General features: G+C 40.4%; 1 protein-coding gene across 1 annotated transcript in view; it reads right to left on the reverse strand.

The window, feature by feature from the left end:
• Positions 1-14,384: 14,384 nt before the first annotated feature.
• LOC126260170 (discoidin domain-containing receptor 2-like) overlaps positions 14,385-25,293 on the reverse strand; it is a 132,892-nt gene continuing 121,983 nt past the window's right edge. Inside the window, exon 16 of the mRNA XM_049957434.1 lies at positions 14,385-15,872. Within this exon, the coding sequence (XP_049813391.1) occupies positions 15,516-15,872 (357 nt within the window). The 3' untranslated portion in view covers positions 14,385-15,515. The remainder of the gene's footprint in view (positions 15,873-25,293) is intronic.

The raw sequence follows: 25,293 nt of genomic DNA on the forward strand, positions 1-25,293 counted from the left end.
AAACACCGTCTTTACTACTCAAGCTGAGTAAACTAAAATAACATGAAAGATGAGAAGGCTGCCGTGAATTTTACGATTGTTCTCCCTGTATCGTGCACTGCTGACAAATCCTTTAGCTAACTCCGACGATTGCAGACGCAGGTGCATGACACAGTTACTTAGTGCCGTCTTTGAAGACTGTATCTCTTGTATTCTCACAGAGCGAGAATAACGGAGATGAATTTGGAGGACTTAGCCATATACACGTTTTCTAAAATCAAGAGAAACCTTCCTACTGGTTTTTATAAGTGTACTTGTTACCTTTGTATAATTATAGTTTCCCATGACAATATTCTCCTAAATTTTCTTACATATTTAATTTTATGTGACACCATAGAAAATTGTCTCAAAATTTCAATTAATTTCAAAATTAGGTTTTAGGTGGAATCTGAAGCTTTCAACTAAATTTCCACGAATTGTTTTACTAATTACATTTACTTTCTATTTTATAAACTAGAATTTTTAATTCAGCTCACAGTATAAAATACTTAATTAGTAACTACCTTGTAGTTTCTATTTTTTTCTTAATTTTAACGTTTTGTTTATTTCAACCACGAGTGAGTCAAAACAATTGCTCCTTCCCCATGCACCCAATTGTGGTATGTGGTAACCATCAACTTGAGACGACACTGTTGTCTCCTTGCAAACGAATTCATCGGCGCTAAAGCGAGTTCAACCAAGCGGAATTTACGGCTGTCGTTGAGGGAAGCGCCCCTAAATCTTAGCCTTCACAGAGCGTCCCGTCCGATACTACTATCCTTTGACTCAGTGGGGGCAGTTTTTTACTTTTTGTCCGTCTTCAAATGCAGCAGTTTCCATATTGATACTTTAAAAGTAGTTTACAGCATTGGCGTCAAAGCGAGCCATTACTACAAGCTAATTTAGAAACATAGTGGAAACAGCGTGTCATTCGTGTGAGATATAGAAGCGTTGCTTGCACCTGGCATGGAACACGACGCTAGTTAATTAGCTGGAGATCCGACAAGAAGTCCCACAAGAAGGATGCAACCCTCGTATATAACAAAATAACACATTTTGGGGTAATCAATAATCAGGCATATCGAGTTATACAGACGAACTGAAATTATATTTCACATACAGAACCGCGAGAAGCAACATTTAACCTCATTTTATCTGTGCAACTCGACAAATCTGATGTCTGATGATGGGTTGTCTCGAAACGCGTAAAATTATACATTCACCGGTTGATGACGTTTTACCAGGTGATCTATTTAGCATTTGTGCAGTACTATTCCAATTAGTTCATTTTGATTCCTAAATTTGCATGACACATAATAACAATGATTGAATACCTTTTCTTACGAACTATTAACACGATAAAATTTCACACATCAGTTGACACTGTTCTCTTACAACAGAAAGCAAATTAATTGTTTCGGAAAAACTACAAGAAACCTGTATCTTATGAGCTTTTTGCTTTCCTCAAAACCAAGAGATGAGTCTTTAGAGCTGATAGATACCCATAAATTGACGAGTATATGCAACTGTAAGTCGTTAGGGTAAGTATATGTGCTTTGCCCGCCAGTTAGCCTTGTGGTCTAACGCACTGCTTTCCGGGAGGGAAGGTGTGCTGGTCCCCGGCACGAATCCTCCCGGCAGATTAGAGTCGAGGTCCGGTGTGCCGTCCAGTGTGTGGATGGTTTTTAAGGCGGTTGTCCTTCTGCCTCGGCGAATGCGGGTTGGTTCTCCTAATTACGCCTCAGTTACACTTTGTCGTTGATTGCTGCACAAACACTTTCTCCTCGTACAAGTATACCATATTTTACTCTACCACGCAAACATTGGAGTTAGACTCGTCGGGTGTGAGACGTTCCCAGAGTGGTCCTCTGGGAGCCGAACCGTACAATAACTCTGGGTTTGGTGTGGGGCGGCGGCGGGGCGAGTGGACTGCTGTAGCCTGTTGTGGGGTTGTGTACCACTGTTTGCTAAGGAGGGGACGAAGCCTCTCCGTCGTTTCTACGTTCCCAGTTCCATACAACCATCTGCTGATCATATTCATGCCGAGAAAGAAGTGATAATGCAGCTCTCATGATTTAAAAATGAAGGGGGAGCATTGCAGGGGCTGCTCACGTCTTTGTATAGCAGAATATTAGTAGTAGTAGTAGTGGTAATAGACTTCGAAGGGACTCGAAGCTCCCGTGCCGATGTCACATTATTCTTCCAGATGCTCCTGCCTTGAGCTCCTTCTTGCCAGTTATTTATTCCCCAATCTCTCCACCTTGGTCTTTTGCCATATGGCTTCTCCCTGAGTATTCTTAACACAATTTCTTCCATTCTCATGAGATGTCCAGCCCATTGCAGTCATCAAGCATTTATTATGTTTACTATAGTTGGTTGTTGTGATAGCTCGCGTATTTCTATGTTGTGTCTTCTCTTCCAGCATTGTGATTCGTTATCATAATATGGACCAATGATTTTTCTATAAACCTTATTCTCAAACACTTGTAAATGGTGGTGTTCTGTTTTTGTTAGGCTCCATGTTTCTGCCCATAGATTAGAACTGGTGTGATGATTGTACTATATAACTTTATTTTAGATTTCCTAGTCAGCAGTTTGGACCCTAAGAGATTTTGTATTGCATAATAGGCTCGGTTAACATTTTGCAGTCTCGCTTTTATTTCTACCTGTCTCTGATTTGGTTCGTCTATCACTGATCCCAGAAATTTGAACTGTTCAACAAGCTCGCATTTGTGCTCACCAATTATTACATGTGATTGGTTATCACATTGATCTCTACATATTTGAACTATCATGTATTTCGTTTCCTTGTCATTTAATTTCAGGCAAAGTCTTGATGCCTCTGTATTTTTTGTTTACATTCCCAATCTTTATCATTTATTGATCTGATTGCAAATATGTTGTCAGTGGTGGATTTGTTTTTGCGGAAGCCATTTTGATAATCCCCAATAATATAGTCTGCATATGGTTTTAATTGGCATAGCAATAAACAAGATAAGATCTTGTAACTTGTATTGATTAACGATATTCCTCTATAGTTTCTGTATAGGGATTATTAGTGATTCTCTACACTCTGCTATAATGTTCTCTGTTTTTCTTATTTTCTGTATCAGATGAAATAAACGTCTGAGCAATGCTTCTCCTCCATATTTTAGTATCTCAGCTGGGATGCTGTCACATCCAGTTGCTACCACCTCCTCATATGTGGGTTCTGTCATTTCCTCAGAGTTTTGACTGTTGCTGGAACTAGTAATTGGTGCTTCTGGATCAGAACAATTCAGTAGATTGTCTAAATACTCCTTGGTTGTCGCCAAACCTTCATCAGCTTGGTTTTGTGACTAAAACCTTTTGTACTTTTGTTGATTGTACTCGTATCATACATTTTTCTGGATGTTGTTATTTTGATAACATTCATGAATAGATTCAGTCTGTTGTCTTAGGAATTGTGTCTTTTTCTTCAACTTAATTTTGTGTCCCTGCTTTTGAACGTGCCGATAAGCATGTTCTATTTCAGGATTCTTATTTGTTTTTCTGTAGTTTCATAACCTTGTCTTCTGCTTCTTCACACTCTTCAACAAACCATTTCTTCCTGCCTTTCTTAGCTCTCAGCAGGTTATTATTTGCAGCTGTGAGGATTGTTCCAGTATTCATCACTGGTCATTTCAAAGCTTTCTTCTATATTACTTAAGGCCTCAAACCGGTTTGAAACTGCAACTTTGTACTTCATTATTCCTTCTGCCCCTATCATATTTTGCAAATAAAATCTGTTCATGTTTTCTGATCTAGGTTTCACTTTTGGTGCTGCCTTCAGCTTGATTTTCATTGTGCTTATTACTAAACTATGATCTGACCCCACTTCATCTCCTCAGAAGGATCGTATATCACTAACTGTTTTTCTGTGTTTGCTATCTATGAGAACATGCTCATTCTGATTTGCTGTTTTCTTGAGTACCATGTTTCTTTAAGTATTCCTTTATGAGGGAAGGTAGTACTGCAAATGATCATATTTGTTTATGCAGCGAAATTTATCAGCCGAATGGCATTGTCATTACTTTCCTCATGCAAACTTTTTTTTCAAGTAGTTGGTCTTAAAATGTCCTCTTTTCCTATTTTGGCATTAAAATCGCCGATTACCATCTTGATATCATGTTTTGGTAGTTTGTTCCACAGGTCTGATAAGTTTTGATAGACGTTATCCTTTATTGCATCATCTTTGAATTAGTTGGTGCATGATGACAAGTTAAACAATTTGGACCTGAATCTAAGATAGCATTGTCTTTCATCAATGCCTTTAAACTTTATTACTTTAGGTAGAATATCATTTAGTACACATAAGGCCGTTCCAAATTCGTGATAACCATTATCTTTACAACTAAAATATTGTGTACTTATCCCTATCTAGTACATTGCGACCTAATGGTCGTGTTTTCTGTATTGCTGCTATTACTACACTGTTAATATCGGGTTGTTTTCCGAGTCTTTGGAAGGATCCTATTTTAAACATACTCTGTACAATCCATGTTCCAGCTCTCATGTATGATTTCCATTGCAAGGTCGTCATATTTTGGGGTCCATGTCTACCTGTCAGGAGTCAAAGGAGGAATAGCACAATGGGGTGTAGGGCTTTACATCAGGAAAGAAATGGAACCCAGCGTAGTTGCAATAAGGTATGTAAACGAACGACTGATGTGGATAAATTTGACAGTGTCTAGCAAGAAAATTAGGATTGTGTCAGTATAATCGAATGTGAAGGAACAGATAAGATGGATAGTTTTTATGACGCACTCAGTGACGTAGTTGTTAGAGTAAAGGACAAGGACAGTGTTCTGCTCATGGGTGATTTTAATGCCAGGATTGGAAATCGAACAGAAGGGTATGAAAAGGTTATGGGCAAATTTGGAGAGGATATGGAGGCCAACAGGAACGGGAAACAACTCTTGGATTTCTGTGCCAGTATGGGCTTAGTAATCACAAACTCCTTTTTTAAACATAAGAACATTCATTGGTATACTTGGGAAGGCAGGGGAACCAGATCTGTCATTGACTATATAATAACAGATCAGGAATTCAGGAATGCTGTGAGGGACACACGTGTATTTAGGGGATTCTTTGATGAGATTGATCACTATTTAATGTGCAGTGAAATTGGTATTGTGAGGCCGAAAGTGCAGGAGGTCAGGTCCATATGTATGAGGATAAGAGTGGAGAATCTTCAGGACAAGTAAATCAGGCAGAAGTACATAACAGTGATCTCAGAAAGGTACCAGTTAATTGAATGTAGTCAATTACAGTCACTGGAAAGGGAATGTACAAGGTACAGGGACACAGTACTAGAAGTGGCTAAAGAATGTCTTGGAACAGTAGTGTGTAAAGGTAGGATGACAGCTTGGTGGAATGACACGGTCAAGGCAGCCTGTAAAAGGAAAAAGAAGGCATATCAAAAATGGCTACATACTAAGGTAGACAGAGAAAGTTTTGTTGGAAACAGAAACAAAGCCAAACAGATAATTGCAGCATCCAAGAAGAAATCTTGGGAAGACTTTGAAAACAGGTTGGAGACTTTGGGTCAAATGCTGGATAACCATTCTGGAGTGTAATCAGCAGTCTTCGAAAGGGAGGTAAGAAGGAAATGACAAGTATTTTGGGCAGGTCAGGAAAACTGCTGGTGAATACTGCTGATGCCTTGAGCATATGGAGGGAATATTTTGAAGAGTTGCTCAATGTAGGTGAAAATTCGATTATCAGATTGCGATGTACAATGGGATAGGAATGATGATGGAAATAGGATCACATTTGAGGAAGTGGAGAAAATGCTCAATAGATTGCAGTGCAATAAAGCGGCTGGGGTGGGTGAAATTAAGTCGTAACTCATCAAATGCAGTGGAATGTCAGGTTTTAAATGGGTACACAGGATAACTGAAATGACGTGGGAGTCGGGACAGGTTCCATCAGATTGGACGAAAGCAGTAATCACACCAATCTTTGAACATGGAAACAGCAAAGATTGTAACAATTACAGAGGTATCTCTTTAATCAGCGTTGTGGGTAAGATCTTCTCTGGTATTGTTGAAAGGAAAGTGCGAGTATTAGTTGAGGACAAATTGGATGAAAATCAGTGTGGGTTTAGTTCTCTTAGAGGTTGTCAGGACCAGATCTTTAGCTTACGCAAATAATGGAGAAGTGTTACGAGTGGAACAGGGAATTGTATCTATGCTGTATAGATATAGAAAAGCCATATGACCGGTTTCATAGGAGAAAGTTATTGTCTGTTCTACGAGATTATGTAATAGGAGGCAAACTTTTGCAAGCAATTAAAGGTCTTTACATAGATAGTCAGGCAGCATTTAGAGATGACGGTAAATTGAGTTCATGGTTCAGAGTAGTTTCAGGGGTCAGACAAGGCTGTAACATGACTCCACTGTTGTTCATATTACTTTTGGATCATATGTTGAAAACAATAGACTGACTGGGTGAGATTAAGATATGTGAACACAAAATAAGCAGTATCGCATATGCGGATGACTTAGTTGTGATGGTAAATTAGATTGATAGTTGCAAAGTAACATTTCAGAGATAGATCAGGAATTTATGGACTGTGGTATGAAGATTAGCATCTCCAAAACGAAAGTAATGTCAGTGGGAAAGAGATATAAACGGATTGAGTGCCAAATAGGGGGAACAAAGAACAGGTGGACTGTTTCAAGTACTTCGGATGCATATTCTCACAGGATGGCAACATAGTGAAAGAACTGGAAGCGAGATGTAGCAAAGCTAATGCAGTGAGCGCTCAGCTACGATTTACTCTCTTCTGCAAGAAGGAAGTCAGTACCAAGACTAAGTTATCTAAGCACCGTTCAATCTTTCGACCAACTTTGTTGTATGGGAACGAAAGCTAGGTGGATTCAGGTTACCTTATCAATAAGGTTGAGGTTACGGATATGAAAGTAGCTAGATGATTGCAGGTACTAGTAGATGGGAAGGTGTCCACAATGAGGAAATCAAAGAAAAACTGGAAATGAACTCTATAGATGTAGTAGTCGGGGTGAACAGGCTTAGATGGTGGGGTCATGTTACACGCATGGGAGAAGCAAAGTTACCCAAGAGACTCATGGGTTCAGCAGTAGAGGGCAGGCGGAGTCGAGGTAGACCAAGGAGAAGGTACCTGGATTCGGTTAAGAATGATTTCGAGGTAAGAGGCTTAACATCAGAAGAGGCAATGATGTTAGCACTGAATAGGGGGACGTGGAGGAATTTTATAAGGGGGACTATGCTCCAGACTGAACGCTGAAAGGCATAATCAAATGATGATGATGATGGTGATGATGTTTTGTCCGAGGAATATGTGAGATATTCGTAATATTACAGCTTTTCGTAGCTGGGTTATTTGCCCTGCATACATCCCCCAACCTGCAGGACCTGGTCTTTTTCTGTAGGGATGTTCCTCCCTAAGCTTTTGTGGTTTCCTCTACCTACTACAAGACTGCAGTGCTGAGTTTGGCCAACCCCGAGTGTTTAATTTCCTCGACACCCATCATATCCGATGAGCTATCCCCTATCTGCCACCTCGGGAGGCGCCCAATCGACACCAGCAAACTCCAATAGCAGAATAAATCAGAAAAATATTGGACCACTTCACCTAATATTCGGCAGTTATAAGGAACGTTATAATTAAATGTACGTTACTATAAACAAGTTAAACTTCTTGGTATTTAACAAAACAAGTTGATTCAACATGTAGTAGTTAGACAAACTAGAGCATAGCGTGTCACAAAAACTAAATCAGAAATCTCTGTTGATACATCATGGACAGGGAACCTCAGCAGGTTAATAAATTGTCAATATCAATGAAATTCTCCTACAGCTGCGCGACTAAGATGTTATTTTACTTCATATTGACAACTACCAGTTTCAACTTTCCACAATGCCACTTTCAGGCCCCATATGCATCTTTCAAAATAAACGATAATGCCATACAGTCCCATATATCGCTGGATCTAGTAAATTCAAACCGTTTCACAAGTACTTTATTCGAAGACTTGCTACTGAGTCTTTATCGTTTATTTTGGGAGATGCATATGGGGCTCGAAGATGGCATAGTGAAATGCCGAAACTGGTTGTCGTCAAAATAAAATAGCATTTGAGTTACACGGCTGTCGGAGAATTTCTTGACGTAAACAACTAAGCCAGAAATGTCACAAAAAATATTAAAGTTACGCATCAGTCTAGTGGAGTTGTGACACTAAAAGTTTGCAGCCTTGTCTTTGCAAAATTTTCTATTTCCTTTAGTTTACTCTTAGGTCCCCGCTAGAGTGTAATAGAACGATTATCGTTATTTTATAAAACGCTTGTGTTAGAGAAATCAATGTTATTAAAGGCAAATTAGCCAGTTACAAAACCCAATCCAGTATCTTAAGCTTTTCTAAGTAAACAGTATGGTAAGATATCTACCTTAATTATTTGACTGATGTTTTCAAAAGTATAGAAAATTGCTGTTCGAGTGTAGAATTGTCTCTTTTGTTACACTTCTTTTACGTCATTTATCCCCCACCCCTACCCTCAATTATCCCTTTGTGCTTATAGAGTTTTTCTTACTCAGTTAGGGAATTTTCCAATGAATATCATCAATTCGTGTGTTTTTACAGGAATATGATATTTCCGCTTTTGCGTCTTTTAGCCTTCTCATTGTCTAGTATTGTGTACTCTACAACTTTAGTTTTTCATGACTTACACAATCATGATATAATGTTACAGGTTAAAAATGTTCTTATTACATCACGTTCTATTCAGCTAAAGTGCATTTCCACATTGCACAATATATTTTGTTCTGTTTTGGTGTACTTCGTGTTCATAACGTGTTTGTATTTTGAAATTCCGATTTTTAGTCTATTGTTAATATGAAATAATCGTTTCCATTCCCAGCACTGAGTGCAATAATAGTTTCTCTTTTATCCCCCCCCCCCTTTACTCCCTCCATCTCCTGTTTTATTATGTGGGTTGGAAACCTGATAGATGTATGAGAAAACGGTGAAGTTCTTTATGTTATCTTGATATGTTGACTTCTAATTTAAAGTGTTTTAGCGTATGTACCTGGATACTGAGACATTGTATCAGTAAAAGATCATGACTCATGATTTAAGATTGCTTTATAAGGATACATAATAAATAGTAAACATCAGCTATTCTACTGCGTTCCTTTATATGGGTCAATAATATGAGACTTATGTAACATAAATTAATTGAGATCCTTATGACCTATGAGTTTTATTTTCATATTTTCTTGGAGCCTGATTTATGACATTTTGTACTTCATCACATGAACAAACTATTACCTGCATTTATTTGTCATTATACTTCCTCCTCTGTCTGTATTTGTTAATAAATTTCAGTTAACTACACAACACAGAATTTTGAGGATAGATTTGTACTACTAATTTTAAAGATGTTTTCAAAAGTTGTCTGAAACTTATGTGTAGGTACATAAGAATTTATCATTACTACTATTGTGGGCTTCAGTTCTTTTCATTTTTATTGTCTGTTGGTGTGTACCTCACAAACTTCATGTCCAAGACAGCAGTACGTAAATATGCTTCTTTGGTTATTCTCTATATAGCTGAAGTCCATATGGACTTTATACCTTTTCCCCCCTATTTATTTTGGTGTACACTACATGTTTCTATTTGCAAATGGTTATGATCTTAGCTTGCCATTGTGAATATAGAGTAATCATGTTCACACCCAGTATTACGCAGAGTACTGCTTGGCCTTTCACACCTCCCCTCCACCTTCATCTTGAAAAAGAAGATTAGGTACCTGACTGATGTTAGATTACATTATGAAGCTCCTTATGTCATCCAGATTTTTTGGATAGCATTTTAATGGGATTTTGCATAAACCTAGATATGTAGAACCTAGACATGTCTTGCTCATTTTGATAGTAATGCATTTTCATGTATGATGTGGCACTAGATTATTCAAATGAATGCCTTAGTAGAATTGAATGGAGTATAGGTATTAGGTTACTTGGTCCCCGTTTGTGGCTTAACTCTTATGATTATAACAGGGTTTGTATACATTAATTTTGTAAAATATGTGTTGTGGGATGATTTTATACCATATATATGTAAGTATTATATGCACATTGTAAATGTATATTAATACTGTTGGACATACCAGGAAAAAAAGTATAGTGGTTTCACCCACTGTTAAACATAGGCATTTGACTATTTTACTTTTATATTAATCTACAACATAGCAGTTTTGGGATTTGTTACTGCCCAAACCTGCACTGTTTTGTTTGTATGACCTTTGGTCTCTTAACACTCTACATCGTTACCTGTATACTGGACAGCCACTTTCCTTATTAATGATTATGTTTTACACATTTTTACTGTGTTTTAGTTGTCGTCTGTATGTGAAGACATGTATGACATGTAATGATGTGATCATATTCTTCCTTAAGTATTTGAGATTGACAGGTTAGTTTTATTTGATATTTTATTCTATTTTAATGGTACATTGTCTTTTCTTCTTTTTTGTCTTTGTACAGTTATCTGGAGGGTGCTCAAGGAGTGAAACTGACAGTAATAAATATTACAAGACAGCATTGTGTCCTACATTTTTCGAAAGACGTTACACCGAGACCGCTACAAAATCTTGCTTCAGCAAAAGAAACGTACTGGTATCACAATAATAATCAGAAATTGAGAAGCAATTCTGAAACTTTGGGAACTGTAGCCCTCTAGACAAGCCCCACACAAACAGTGAAAAACTTGGAGAATAAAACAAAACTGGTAAACAGTACTAAGAAAGAACAGTAGATTTAATGTAGATAGGTATATTGATTAGAACACCAAAATTGAAACGGTTGGTTCTTAAAAAGTTCTGGAAATGTCAGTACTTGTCTACATAACTACAATCATAAGTGTGAATTATTCCTATTTATGATCATTGCTGCTCAAGGGTAGATGATCACTTTCACAAATCTTTCACATTATCTTTGTGGGAAACACAGAATACAGAAATTAATTTAAACCCCTCTGGTTGCGAATCATGACATTTCGACTGGAAAGTATCTGGCAGTACGAAAATGTATATATTGTGTTACATATTGCTACAGAGACCAATGACACCATTTCCTTGTTGCGCCAAGCAGAAGGAAATAGGAAGTTGGAAAAGTGGAGTAAGTTTTATTAAAATACAAAACATCCATTTCATCTGTTTAATTTGTATATTCTTCAGCAGTTCACAATGTTTACAGAAGGAAGTAATGTGCAAAAAAAGACTCATTTTTGAGATGTATCTTCTGAATTTTACTGCAAGCAAATGCTAATGTCCATACTGTGATTTTTTTAAATTTTTACACTATAATTTTCTTTACATTATTATATACGTGATGTATTGGTGATTGTGCCACGCCATACCGTTTTTCTTGCTGAATTGTGCAAGGTGAAGTAACTGAATAACAATTTTCTGACGTTTTAATTTGATTGTATGCTTCAAAATTTTTGACACTCTGTGTGCTAACATGTGTTATTGACAACATTCAGCAAATGTGCTGAGAAGGAGACCACGCTGACTCAGTTAATTATTACTTTCTGAATGACACAAAACATACAACGCAAAATTTCTCCAATTTTCTAGAGCCGCTTGATTTTAGGTACTGGTAATTTACGTAAGTTTAAAAACTTTTTGTGGGATTTTGCTAGCGAGCTTCAAGACATTTCTCTTTTGAACCCCTTTCGGGGTACTGTATGTTAGACATTATTTCGAAAACTATGTTAGACTATACATCTCTATACAACTTTACATTATTTGCTATAAAATTTAGATTCGTTGTTTTCTGCAGTAGTAGATAACTTTTTCACGACTTGTTACTTTCTTCTTAATACAAGAATAGCTACAAACAGAGTAGGCGTAGAGAAACTACATACAACAACATGTTTCAAGTTTTGTTTTCTAACTGTGAAAATAGCACTTCGTTGCAGTATTTGTACAGAATGCTCAAGTCACTAATATGTATAGTGATTAACATTTCGATTTTTTTGTGCTGTTTTTTGCCCCATTCTGTATACGTTTTATCGGTACAACTCTTTACCATACTAAGTACTGCTTGCTAGCAACTATCAAGAAATATGGCAGTTGTTTCATTTAAGTAATTTATTCCAGTTTTATACTTTCAGTTACTATTTTTTGTTTCTGCTGAGCACTTCAGCTGCTATACTGACTAGCTAATCATGCTTGAAAAAATTTTCCCCTTATGTCGCTTCTTTAGAGACAAAATGTAGTTTATACAAACTCCAAGTCGGAATCATACTTTTTTCCAAACCCTCACAGTTAGTAAAATACGTACAAAAGCATTAAAATGTTGTTACCAGAAAAAATATCAGCTTTCTGCTGTCAACGTAGTACAAACATTTTCTACATTCGTGAACTAGAAGAAGTGCAATAGGGGTAGCTCGCATTAGTAAAATCTTTAATTGGTCCTACAGAAAGTTTCAGTCACATCAAACATCATTTGTAGGCATTGATTCTTGAGGTATGATTTACTTAAGACAGTGTTAGGTTCAAGTTTTCTCAGAAACTCTTTACCTGGTATCTACCACTATTCTATCACAGATAAAATATCATTTTAATTTCACAAGTATGCGTAATCTAAAGCAGTTAGTCCTGAAGATCGTTACGTGTTGTTCATAACATTTTGTCAGCTGATGCACTACAAAGACAGAAAGTATCCACACTGCCACAGGTGGGAAATTAAACCTGGATTATTGTTACTATAGTCTGCCGTCAACGTGTGTGAGCCCCACTTGCCTACAGTTCTACCTAACACACGCATACGAAGGAAGGTAGGCGAGTGACAATTCTGGGCATGATTCCATGTCCTGTAATTCTGCTGGTAGTCACGAAGTAACCGTTTTTAGTCACAAAAAATTCTAATGGTTTTTTAGGTCACACTTTCCGGAAGAACACAAGTTTAACTGGAATTCTAAAATTGTAACACAGACAATGTGTACACAAAAAGAAACTTCGGTAAAGGGTCTTAATTATGCTGATACTGCAAAAAACACGTTGTAACTTAGCTGAGCTTATGGGGAAAAAAGGAAGAATTACGTGCCCATGAGAAAAGTGCCAATTTAGACTACCGTCTACTAGAAAATGTCACAGAGGATCTACAAAATAGAACTTGTCTCATTACACCGGTTTTATGCTATATTTCAAGGAAATTTTGATATTGCTATTTCATTGCTTTCAATAAAATAGTGTGAGTGTTAATTACATAGATTATTAAACTAAACGATTAGAATTATAGTATTTTACAAATTATCAAGGAGCTACAAATCATATCCTCGCAATTTTCAGGAGGTGGCGAGCTAATATTGGGGTATTGGGGGAATGTAAATGGTAAGCTGGAACGACTCACGTGGATGAAAACCTATTGACATTTTGGTATGACTATTATACATTTTTCTTTTCATTATTGGAAATATTGTACATTAGTAGGAGTGCCCATGTTTATTGTACAGTCGGAAACAAACCACTGTAGTCTGGAGAGACGATTCAGGCAACGATCATAGCACACAACTTCCAGAGACCATTCTGCTTACGGAGCTAAAGGTGCAGCTACGTGAACACCTCCGGATAAAATTATCAGCAGATACTTCCAACAAGATCACTTGATTTCACGTGATGACTACCGTCTGAAATAAGCACATAGGTAGTAATAAAGTCTTAATTATCACCTCTAAAAAGTTAATTCCTTTTTTAATTTTATGTTTGGTTGCATATGTCTGCAGTGCAGGTACACACTGAAATCCTCACGCCACAATATCGTAGCACGTTCCGAGGGGGCCAAAATAGAATGACGTAGACCACTGACAAAACCGTGTATGATGGATGATAAGCAGCAGCGGAAATCTGAAGCTGTGCGAAGCCAACCCAGATGACATTTTCAGCGATCTGGATTGGGCAATGACACTGCTGCAACATTTACGCTGGTTAGCGTAACGAATTATCGCACGATACTCCAGTTTACCGACGGCCTGGGCGATTCGGATGCCAGTTAGCGCTGAAATAACCAGTTCTCGGAGTTCTCGGTTACATTATTTTTTTTTTCACACCTGTTTAATGTGACTCTTAAAACAGCTCAAACCAACCGGTTTCTGAAATAACCGATCATTCTTTTCTTCTATTATTTCCTTGTAATAAACGTAGAAATCTAACAAAGACTGAAAATTTTGACTCTCTGACTCAAGGTACATAGAATGAAAAAATTAATAAATAGTCATTTAAAGAACACTCCGTCCACAGTTCGCTACTCTTTTCGAAAAGTGGTAAGTGGTGGAATACTTCAGCAAAAAAAAAAAAAAAAAAAAAAAAAAAAAAACACCATTCTCCTATGATCATAATTTTTTGAAACTCTGCTCAAAACTCAACATGTTGTAACCGGGGATCATTATACAGTCTGGGCATTACGAATCGCTAGTGCTAAAGAGTGAAAATTGAGGTTGAAGGAGTCCATTTCCGTGTTAATTTGTCCGTTTTCAACAGCTACAAGGAGATAAAGGCATGTTATGTAGTTACAGGCAAAAGATCAACTACTTTCTCTGTTTATTCTATACTATGCATGAATTGTTGTCAAATCTTTAATTTATTACTGTTACCATAATTGTCTTCCCGTTTTATTATTTCATAGAAATGGCAGACGAATCTTTAATCTTTTAAAGCAAATAGAGCACTGCAGTTCATTGCTACGTCACTTCGCAAGAATACTTCCATCTAGGGTCGGTGCCGATCTGCAGTACAGCGGGTGTTCAGCGACGTCGGCGAAAAACTGCCTTATAGACGAGGTGGGCACAAGTGTTGCACACTGCACGTACAGGCATACCTTTAGCGACGACACAAACAAGGAGGACATTATTGTCTTAGCAGTGCTATACCAGATGTTATGAGATACGTTTGTTCCACGTTTCCGTTGGCACTGTTATTAAAATAGCACAGATCGCCCTACCTACATGCTATAACAACGCAACATTTGAAACCAATGCAAATTTACGAATAAGAATTATTCCTTTTATAAAATAGGTTTATTTGGAAACGAAAAATTTTGCAAATATGATATGGCTAATTCATATTTCGTTTATTTTCTCGGTTGTCAGAAAACTGAAAAATACCTGTTATAACTGGGTCCAAAGAAATACTGAAAACTATCTGTTACCCAGAACTAAAATACCGGTCTATTTTTCCCATTCCGACTGCGCCATGTACTTTTCATTTCTACTCCTGCATGTTGCGCTAATGTGGCGTGCGGATTGCGGTATGTACCAGGACTTCAAGTCAACAAAAGATTAATTGCGTGACCTTTTTTTGGAGATGATAATCAAAACGTTCTGACCATCCCACGCAACTCGCAGAACTTGCTGTCCGTAGTTGTTACGGACTCAGACACCTAGGCCGTCGCCGGAACAGGACGAGGTTCACAGGCGCACGTCGTCGAGGCATCAGGAGAAGATGCCGGGCGCGTAGCCCAGGGTCTTGCGCTGCAGGAAGAGGTGGATCTCCCGGAAGGCGGGTCTGCGCGCGGCGTGCCGCCGCCGGCACTCGTGCAGCAGGCGCAGCACGTCCTTGGTGCAGCAGGCGGGCGCGCCCAGCGGCAGCGGCGCGTCCACGTCCGCGTCGTCGTCGCCGCCGCCGCCGCAGCCGGCCTCGTCGGCCTCGTCGCGCTGCTGCAGCCGCGCCAGCGCCTCCAGCACCTGCGCGTCCGACAGCGGCTCCAGCGGCCGCCGGCGCGCCAGGGTCAGCACTTCCCACAGCGTCACGCCGAACGACCACACGTCGCTCTTCGTCGTGTACTGGCCCTGCACACGACAGCCGACAGGCACGCTTTACACAGAACCGAATGCTGCCTCAAACGCAGGAACAAATTCTGCAAAATATAACTGTACCTACATCAATTGACATTGATCTGACTAATCTACTTGACCACAGTACAACTGAACAACGGTATCAATACGGCAATAATAAGACACCTATTCGAAAGATTTCTGGCTTGCAGCCAGTCGTCGTTAGCTTCCATCTGCTACTGTACAACTGCCAGCCATCGAAAACTGACGAAGACGCCCTCCGTTCCGTAATATACAGGGTGTTACAAAAAAGTACGGCCAAACTTTCAGGAAACATTCCTCACACATAAATAAAGAAAAGATATTACGTGGACGTGTGTCCGGAAACGCTTAATTTCCATTTTAGAGCTCATTTTAGTTTCGTCACTATGTACTGTACTTCCTCGATTCACCGCCAGTTGGCCCAATTGAAGGAAGGTAATGTTGACTTCTGTGCTTGTGTTGACATGCGACTCATTGCTCTACAGTACTAGCATCAACAGGTTAGTGTTCATCACGAACGTGGTTTTGCAGTCAGTGCAATGTTTACAAATGCGGAGTTGGCAGATGCCCATTTGATGTATGGATTAGCACGGGGCAATAGCTGTGGCGCGGTACGTTTGTATCGAGACAGATTTCCAGAACGACTCGCTACTGGGGAACACCTAGAACGACGAGGACACCTGCAATGGACGAGGCAATTCTTCGTGCAGTTGACGATAACCCTAATGTCAGCGTCAGACAAGTTGCTGCTGTACAAGGTAACGTTGACCACGTCACTGTATGGAGAGTGCTACGGGAGAACCAGTTGTTTCCGTACCATGTACAGCGTGTGCAGGCACTATCAGCAGCTGATTGGCCTCCACGGGTACACTTCTGCGAATGGTTCATCCAACAATGTGACAATCCTCATTTCAGTGCAAATGTTCTCTTTACGGATGAGGCTTCATTCCAACGTGATCAAATTGTAAATTTTCACAATCAACATGTGTGGGCTGACGAACATCCGCAGGCAATTGTGCAATCACGTCATCAACACAGATTTTCTGTGAACGTTTGGGAAGGCATTGTTGGTGATGTCTTGATTGGGCCCCATGTTCTTCCACCTACACTCACTGGAGCACGTTATCATGATTTCATACGGGGTACTCTACCTGTGCTGCTAGAACATGTGCCTTTACAAGTACGACACAACATGTGGTTCATGCACGATGGAGCTCCTGCACATTTCAGTCGAAGTGTTGATATGATTCTCAACAACAGATTCGGTGACCAATGGATTGGTAGAGGCGGACCAATTCCATGGCCTCCACGCTCTCCTGACCTTAACCCTCTTGACTTTCATTTATGGGGGCATTTGAAAGCTCTTGCCTACGCAACCCCTGTACCAAATGTAGACACTCTTCGTGCTCGTATTTTAACGGCTGTGATACAATACACCATTCTCCAGGGCCGCATCAGCGCATCAGGGATTCCATGCGACGGAGGGTGGATGCATGTATCCTCACTAACGGAGGACATTTTGAACATTTCCTGTAACAAAGTGTTTGAAGTCACGCTGGTACGTTCTGTTGCTGTGTGTTTCCATTCCATGATTAATGTGATCTGAAGAGAAGTAATAAAATGATCTCTAACATGTAAAGTAAGCGTTTCCGGACACATGTCCACGTAACATATTTTCTTGTGGCCGTACCTTTTTGTAACACCCTGTATAGCGTGCAGCGAGTATTCCGCGCATGCTTCAGAATCATATGGACAGGCGAACCACACCGCCCGCCAGCAGCGCCCTCGCTGATGGAACTGCAGAACTCAGCTGTCTTCGGCGTTGCCAATTGCTGCGGCCATCCGAGTACTCTGACGTCTTACTCTCGAGCAGATTTTAGAGATGACGGGGTTCTACGCATTATCGAGCTGCTAGCCATTGTCACGGTTGATAAGATGGAGCATTCCATTTCCACTGGACACTCATTGGAGTATGACAAGACAACAATTTTGGCCACAGCAACAGCCTTTTGGGACTCCGTCATAAAAGAATCAGTGGAAATTCGCATGACAGACGCTCTTATCAACCGTGACAATGGCTACCAGCTAGATAATGCGTGGAACCCCGTCATCTCTAAGATCTGCTCGAGAGGAAGACGTCAGAGTACTCGGATGGCCGCAGCAATTGAGAACGCCGAAGACAGTTGAGTTCTGCAGTTCCACCAGCGAGGGCGCTGCTGGCGGGCGGTGTGGTTCGTCTGTCCATAAGATTTTGACGCATGCGCGGAATACTCGCTGCACGCTATATATTACGGAACGAAGGGCGTCTTCCTTAGTTTTCGATGGCTCACCTGAGGATGGCTGGCAGGTGTCCAGTCTAAGTATCGTGGATGGAAGCTAATGACGACCGGCTGCAAGCCCGAAATCTTTTTGAACATTTAGTTCGCCGGAAAAAGTTTTAATTTCATATAAGACACCTGTTGTCCAGAACCGTGATTTAATTAATGTAAATACACAACATCTTTTGGGGGGACATTGTACACCTGAAACATTTCCACATTATACAAGCCTCAGCTGCTGTGTCGTACAATTCCTTAGGAAGGATGTGTAGCCTATAGTGCGTTTACAATTAGTTGCGAGCTTTGACGTTTGGCTGAATGGAGCGGGACGAGACGCCCTTGCCCAGGTAACACCAATGGCGAACCGGCTTTCCCTACCACACCCCCAGCGGTTCGCTCCTGTTGCCCACCGTGAGTAAACAGTACCACGTGGTGACACACATTAGATGCACCAATGTGTGTCAGCTCTCGCTGTAAAGTCGTATTTCCTCGCAATAAAATGTTGTGTAGTCATCAGGTATTGTGAACAAGTGTTTTGTGTTGGCGTCGCATTAATAACAACAGTGCAAGTACATCTGAATACGAGTTTTGCAGTAAAAGTGTCGTCCAAGAACATATTCACCGGCTGAGAAGAGATCGTTCTGCTGTTAAATATTTCTCAGAATTCGACAATAGTAATGAACAAAACGCCATACCACTCTGTTCCAGCCGGCCGGAATGGCCGAGCGGTTCTAGGCGCTACAGTCTGGAACCGCGCGACCGCTATGGTCGCAGGTTCGAATCCTGCCTCGGGCATGGTTGTGTGTGATGTCCTTAGGTTAGTTAGGTTCAAGTAGTTCTAAGTCTAGGGGACTGATGACCTCAGAAGTTAAGTCCCATAGAGCTCAGAGCCATTTGAACCACTCTGCTGTGATGCATAAAGCTCCAGCAGTCCAGTGGAGGAAATCTGATATTTAGCTCTGCGTACAAAGAAATGTTCCATGAGATAAAGTTTAACCTAGCGTGTATTAGGCGAAGGTAATGGAACCTGTAGTGTCGTACAAGTCAAAAGTCCACGCTACCAGGTCGACGAACTGGCTAACGGTAAAGGGCATAGTTTAATCAGGCTTCCTACGTATCATGCTCATATAAATCCGACTGAGAGTATGCGGGCCTAGGTGGAAAGTAATGTCACAAAAAACAGCAGGAAATCTACGCTCGTAGAGGTTGAGGTTGAAAGAAGCCACTGCAAACGTTACACGACAGGACTGGTCTTGAGTTGTCAGTCCTAGCAGGAAGGTAGCTGAAGAGCCATTAATGAAGGACTGCGACGCGTTGTGAGGAATACGAAACTTGTTTCTATGTTAAAATCTGTTTCTTTCGTCAGAAAACAGCTGAGTTTAGAAATACTGATCTCATTAACTTTGTAATACAGTTGAAATGGTGACAGAATTTTGAAACAGTTTATTATTAAACTAAGAACTGAATGAAACAGCTCATTCTCCGTAGAGTTTGACCATCTCCTTCTTCTGTGCGGATGCACAAACAGTGCCCGAACTCTTACAGGAATCGGCAAAAGGCCTCGAGTAACGAGTATAATGGGCAGGGGTACTCTGAATATAGTGAGCGACAATAAGTTGGGAATTTGGATCTCACGGGAATCGTGCCAGAGATAAGTCCCTCCAGTCACACTATTATCTGGGGCCCTGGTGGCTCAGATAGATAGATCGTCTGCCATGTAACGAGGAGATCCCGGGTTCGAGTCCCAGTCGGGACACACATTTTCAACTGTCCCCGTTGACGTATGTCAACGCCTGTGTGCAGCTAGGGGTATTCATTTCACTGTAATTTCAGTGTAGCTTCATTAATTACATTGTTACAAAACCCAAAACAGTTTACGGTTCTTCAGCTACCGGTGTCCCTCAATAATTACATTATTTGAGAGAAATAAATCTGTAATCTCTTGAATATCGCGGTAGTTATGGAAATTTCGCATATTCAAATGGGGCTTAACATCTGAGTTCATCAGTCCCCTAGACTAAAAACTACTTAAACCTAACTAACCTAAGAACATGACACACATCCATGCCCGAGGCAGGATTCGAACCTGCGACCATAGCAGCAGCCCTATTCCGGACTGAAGCGCCTAGAACCGCTAGGCCACAGTGGCCGGCTTTCGCATATTAATCGTTTCAGAAATGTCGCAGATCGGCCGGCTTGTTGTTCACGCAGTGAAGCGGCCCTGCCAGAATCCGCACCGAACAAGAGTGGCACTACGTGGCTTTGTTCACCTGCCGACCTGCGGAGCACACGCTGGCAACTACGTTTCCATTCTCTCTCTGCATACTGAACTATCAGAAGTCTCAACTTATTTTAAAAGCGGTATACTTAGTAATTTGAGAAAGTAGCAGTTATTTGGCTGTGCTCTCAAAGCAGTACTTTTGTTCTGATGAATGATGGGTGTCAGCTGCTGTCATGTGTCTGCTTGTTCTGGTAAGCATAGCCCGTGGTGTTTCACCCACTTCACACACCCGTCCACTGCGCTGCCTTAACGCACGATGCTGCAGAATGTGCAGCGTCACTGCCGAGTGGTGCTTGCAGTGGGTCATGGAGGGAAGGAGCGCGCATCTACGCACTGTGCTACTGAAGCAACTATACGCCATACAGCGAAGTTGCTGTGCAACAAATGCAGTAATTTTAGTAAGGTTGTTTATGTTCACTGACGTAATAAAAGATTTTGCATTTCCTACCCTACATTCTCACGTGGATTTTTGTTTATATATTTTCCTTTTGGAGAAGTCAGTCCTCCTCTTCATGGTGGAAACTGTCTGCATACGAAACTTCATTGAAAATGGTTGCGCAGTTTAATCGTGAAAACGTAACAGAACTACTTTCGCATTTAATAATAATACTACAATTCTATGCATTAAACTTGTTGATGATTGTGTAATTATTGTTTTCATTACCCTGAATCGTACGACAACGAACATACGAGAGCCGTTCAGAAAGTAACCTCCGGTTGATTTAAAAAAATACACCAAGTTAAATAAAAATATTTTAATATATACATCTTACAACTACATCTTTGCACTATTTTTCTACATAGTCTCCATAGCGATTGAGGCACTTATCGTATCTCTTCACAAGCTTTGAAATTCCTTCTGCATAAAAATCACCCGCTTGTGCCTGGAGCCAGCCTGTGACCGCATCTTTGAGCTCTTCGTCGTCATCAAACCGCTGTGACCCGAGCCATTTCTTCAAATGCATGAAGAGGTGATAATCACTTGGCGCCAGGTCTGGGCTGTAAGGTGGATGGTTGATAACGTCCCACCTGAAGGACTCAAGAAGGGCCGTTGTTCTGCGAGCAGAGTGAGGACGGGCGTTATCGTGCAAAAAAACCATACCGGAAGTCAGCATACCACGGCGTTTGTTCTGTATAGCCCGTCGTAACTTTTTTATTGTTTCACAGTACACGTCTTGATTAATGGTCGTACCACGTTCCATGAATTCAACCAACAACACCCCTTTGGCATCCCAAAACACCGTTGCCATCAGTTTTCTGGCAGACAAATCTTGCGAGGCGTTTCTTGGTTTGGTAGGCGAATTTGAATGTGCCCACATCTTTGATTGTTCTTTTGTCTCAGGGTTCACGTACTTAATCCAGGTTTCGTCACCGGTCACGATTCTGTTTAACAATGGTTCTCCTTCGTCCTCATAACGTGACAGAAAGTCTAATGCAGAGGCCATTCTTTGAGTTTTGTGGTGGTCGGTAAGAATTTTGGGCACCCACCGTGCACAGAACTTACGGTAACCCAATCTTGCTGTCACTATCTCGTACAAGAGAGTCTTAGAAATCTGTGGAAAACCAGTAGACAACTCCGACATTGAGAAACGTCGATTTTCACGAACTTTTGCATCAACTGTCTGAACGAGTTCGTCAGTCACCAATGATGGTCTACCACTCCTCTCTTCATCATGAACGTTTTCTCGTCCACTTTTAAATAAACGTACCCATTCACGGACAACTCCTTCACTCATAACTCTTGGTCCGTACACGGCACAAAGCTCACGATGAATAGCTGCTGCAGAATATCCTTTGGCTGTAAAAAACCTTATGACAGCACGCACTTCACATTTGGCGGGGTTTTCTATTGCAGCACACATTTCAAACTGCCACAAAAACTAAACTAGCGCAGGTACGACGTTCACTCGACCACGGCTTGATGCCGACTGACCTGTTGAGTGCGTGAACGCACAGATGGCGTCGCTACTCCCCCCACAACCCGCACTGTGACCAATCGGAGGTTACTTTCTGAACCGCCCTCGTATTAATCAATGAAAGCATTTTCACAAAATATGATACAGTTCAGATGTCAAAGAGAAAACAGAATTTTTAGAGAGCAAATTGTTTTCCCGTGTCTCGTGAAAACCTTACATTGCAGTATCTTCTTTTTTTCTGTAATCCGATTACAATTAAATAAAAGCTATATGTTGCCCCAAGATACGCCCAAGTTACCTGTGGAAACCCGACGAAAATTCAGGTATTAGTTTTGGAGAAATTAGCGTGTTCAAACAGACAAATAGACACTACAGTTTTACAGTGCATAATTACTATAGATGATATTTCCAATCACAGGTTCATATAGGAGGAAATGTTGCAAAACCATTGACAATTATCATTTCTCTATTACCTGAATATTTGGCAAGTCTGAAAACTAAAAAGGCAAATACCAGTTATAATATGAATTTTTACCGACCTTCCAGACTCACATATGTATTGCCTGGATGCGAGCCTATCGGATGATGGTGGAAAACTAATTTTAGTATCATCCGAACAGTTATTTTTAGAAAGCCACAAGATGGCATAAATCGGAAAACAACAGAGCAATTGCCTCAAATTGCCGACGAAGACATGTCACTGCAGAGGAAGACTGCTTTTCCGCGGCACACAGCCGCCTGGCACCGCAACATAATGACCAACTTAAGTTCCAGTTAGTGGTCACCTGCTTCTCCAGCAGAAAGCCGCTGGATTGGTCAGCCCTGACTTCCTGGAAAGGTTGACTGCAGGAAACATTTTTTCATTGTTTTTCCTCCGACAGTAAAACCACGAAAACACGCTCAAAAAGCCTACTTCTTTGCTGATTTCAGTACAGGTTCACGACAGTGTTGGTAAGTCATTAATGCGGTAGTCAAAATGGTTCAAATGGCTCTGAGCAGTATGGGACTTAACATCTATGGTCATCAGTCCCCTAGAACTTAGAACTACTTAAACCTAACTAATCTAAGGACAGCACACAACACCCAGCCATCACGAGGCAGAGAAAATCCCTGACCCCGCCGGGAATCGAACCCGGGAACCCGGGAGTGGGAAGCGAGAACGCTACCGCACGACCACGAGATGCGGGCTAATGCGGTAGTCGCCGCCATCTTTAGTGAATATGAATTGGCTTCCATTACTTTGGAATCACTTGCGTGTAAAACCCCAGTGATAGAAATTCGCTCAGGGCACAAGACTGCATGTCAATCGCTGTTATTACACACACACACACACATACACACACTGACAGCTTGCTTTGCCAGCTGTTGGCAGAACATTATCCGATACTGGCGGGGTACGAGTTACCTGCTCACCGCCCTCATGGTCAACAACAATATATCCTGCACGTCTCGTAAGATGGTTTCCCACATTTCACTAGTTAAGATCCGTACGAAAATTTTGTTATTCGATTATTTTTCTTTTCTAATTTTTAACTGCTTCGGAGCACTGGCTATCAGACGAGTTATACGGAATTCTTGAGTGATGTCAAATGCTGTAATAAGGATACCTTGCACTGAAACGTGGTTTTAATTAATCAGTGCATAATTGTACCATCGATTTACCGCATTTATGTTGCAAATGTGTGGCCTACCCCTGTTCCTTACTGTACAAATTCTTCTGCTGAACACCTGTTGTGGGGTCAGCCTCCTATAGTGTCTCGATCCGGAGACGGACGATGCACGTAAGATATCTTTTATCAGTGGAACGGATTGGGCAGCTAATTCTAATTCCTCTTATCTTCAACTTCACTAAATATGTGCGTGCTTTAACATGATGCCGTTATCAAGTTATGTGAACAAAGAAAACACAGATTATTATTGTGCATTGTTAAGCTGTCATTCCATATTGTCTATATAGTGTTACGTACCTTAAAGGATTATGGTACTAGGCACAGTAAAAAATAAGCAGTCACCAGATATTCATTGTTTACGTGCGCAATCTGTGAGACACAGCAAGGGTATCCCCGACAGTGGATTTTCGCTGCTTGCTTATTTTTGACTGTGCCTAAAGGCGTAATCTTTTAAGGTAAAATGTAGACATATATCATGTACACAGATTTCCTTTACATGTGCGTCAGTATGTGAAATAATGTATAGTAATGGATTGGTTTTTCGTTGCTTATAGATCTTCATAACGGGGTAATATTTTCCCGAAACCTGTTGTGGTTTTAAATTAAATAAATCACACATTTGGACAACTGGTGCGACTTAATCTCTGTACTGACAAAGATAGTTGTGGGTCCCACCGTTTAAGGTAATAATCTTGGCTGTATGGCAAGTTATTAAATAATTAAGTATTTTGCTGACGACCTGCGTAGATAAATTAGCTGTTCCTCCTTACATACAAGACAACAGAATGATTAGTGTATGTGCGTATAAGTTATATTGTATTTTAAGCCCATATTTTCTTTTATAAGTGCATAAATGCATACTCTGAAAAATTTGCTTATTTTTCTGAATTAATAGCAACAAAGTAAGTGCACTTTTTTTGAAAGGAAAGTAAGTACACGATATCACACATATTTCAATGCAAGAAACGAATCAAACCTTGTTTCTAATTGCGAATGAGAGACATCGTGACGTTGTCACAGACAAACTGAAAAAAAGAGCACTTGGGACTGCTCATCTGACTTAATAGCGTGCTGTAGAATATCACCTTTATAAGTGTTGACAGAGCTGTTCGTGACGGACTAGGTTCACATAAATTACTTCTGACTGACATGCAGCTACCAGTAAAATTCACTGTAGTGAAAGGAAGGGTAGATTTTACACTTAAAAAA

Source organism: Schistocerca nitens, chromosome 5 (assembly GCF_023898315.1).
Source record: "Schistocerca nitens isolate TAMUIC-IGC-003100 chromosome 5, iqSchNite1.1, whole genome shotgun sequence".
In the NCBI taxonomy this organism is placed as follows: Eukaryota; Metazoa; Arthropoda; class Insecta; order Orthoptera; family Acrididae; genus Schistocerca; species Schistocerca nitens.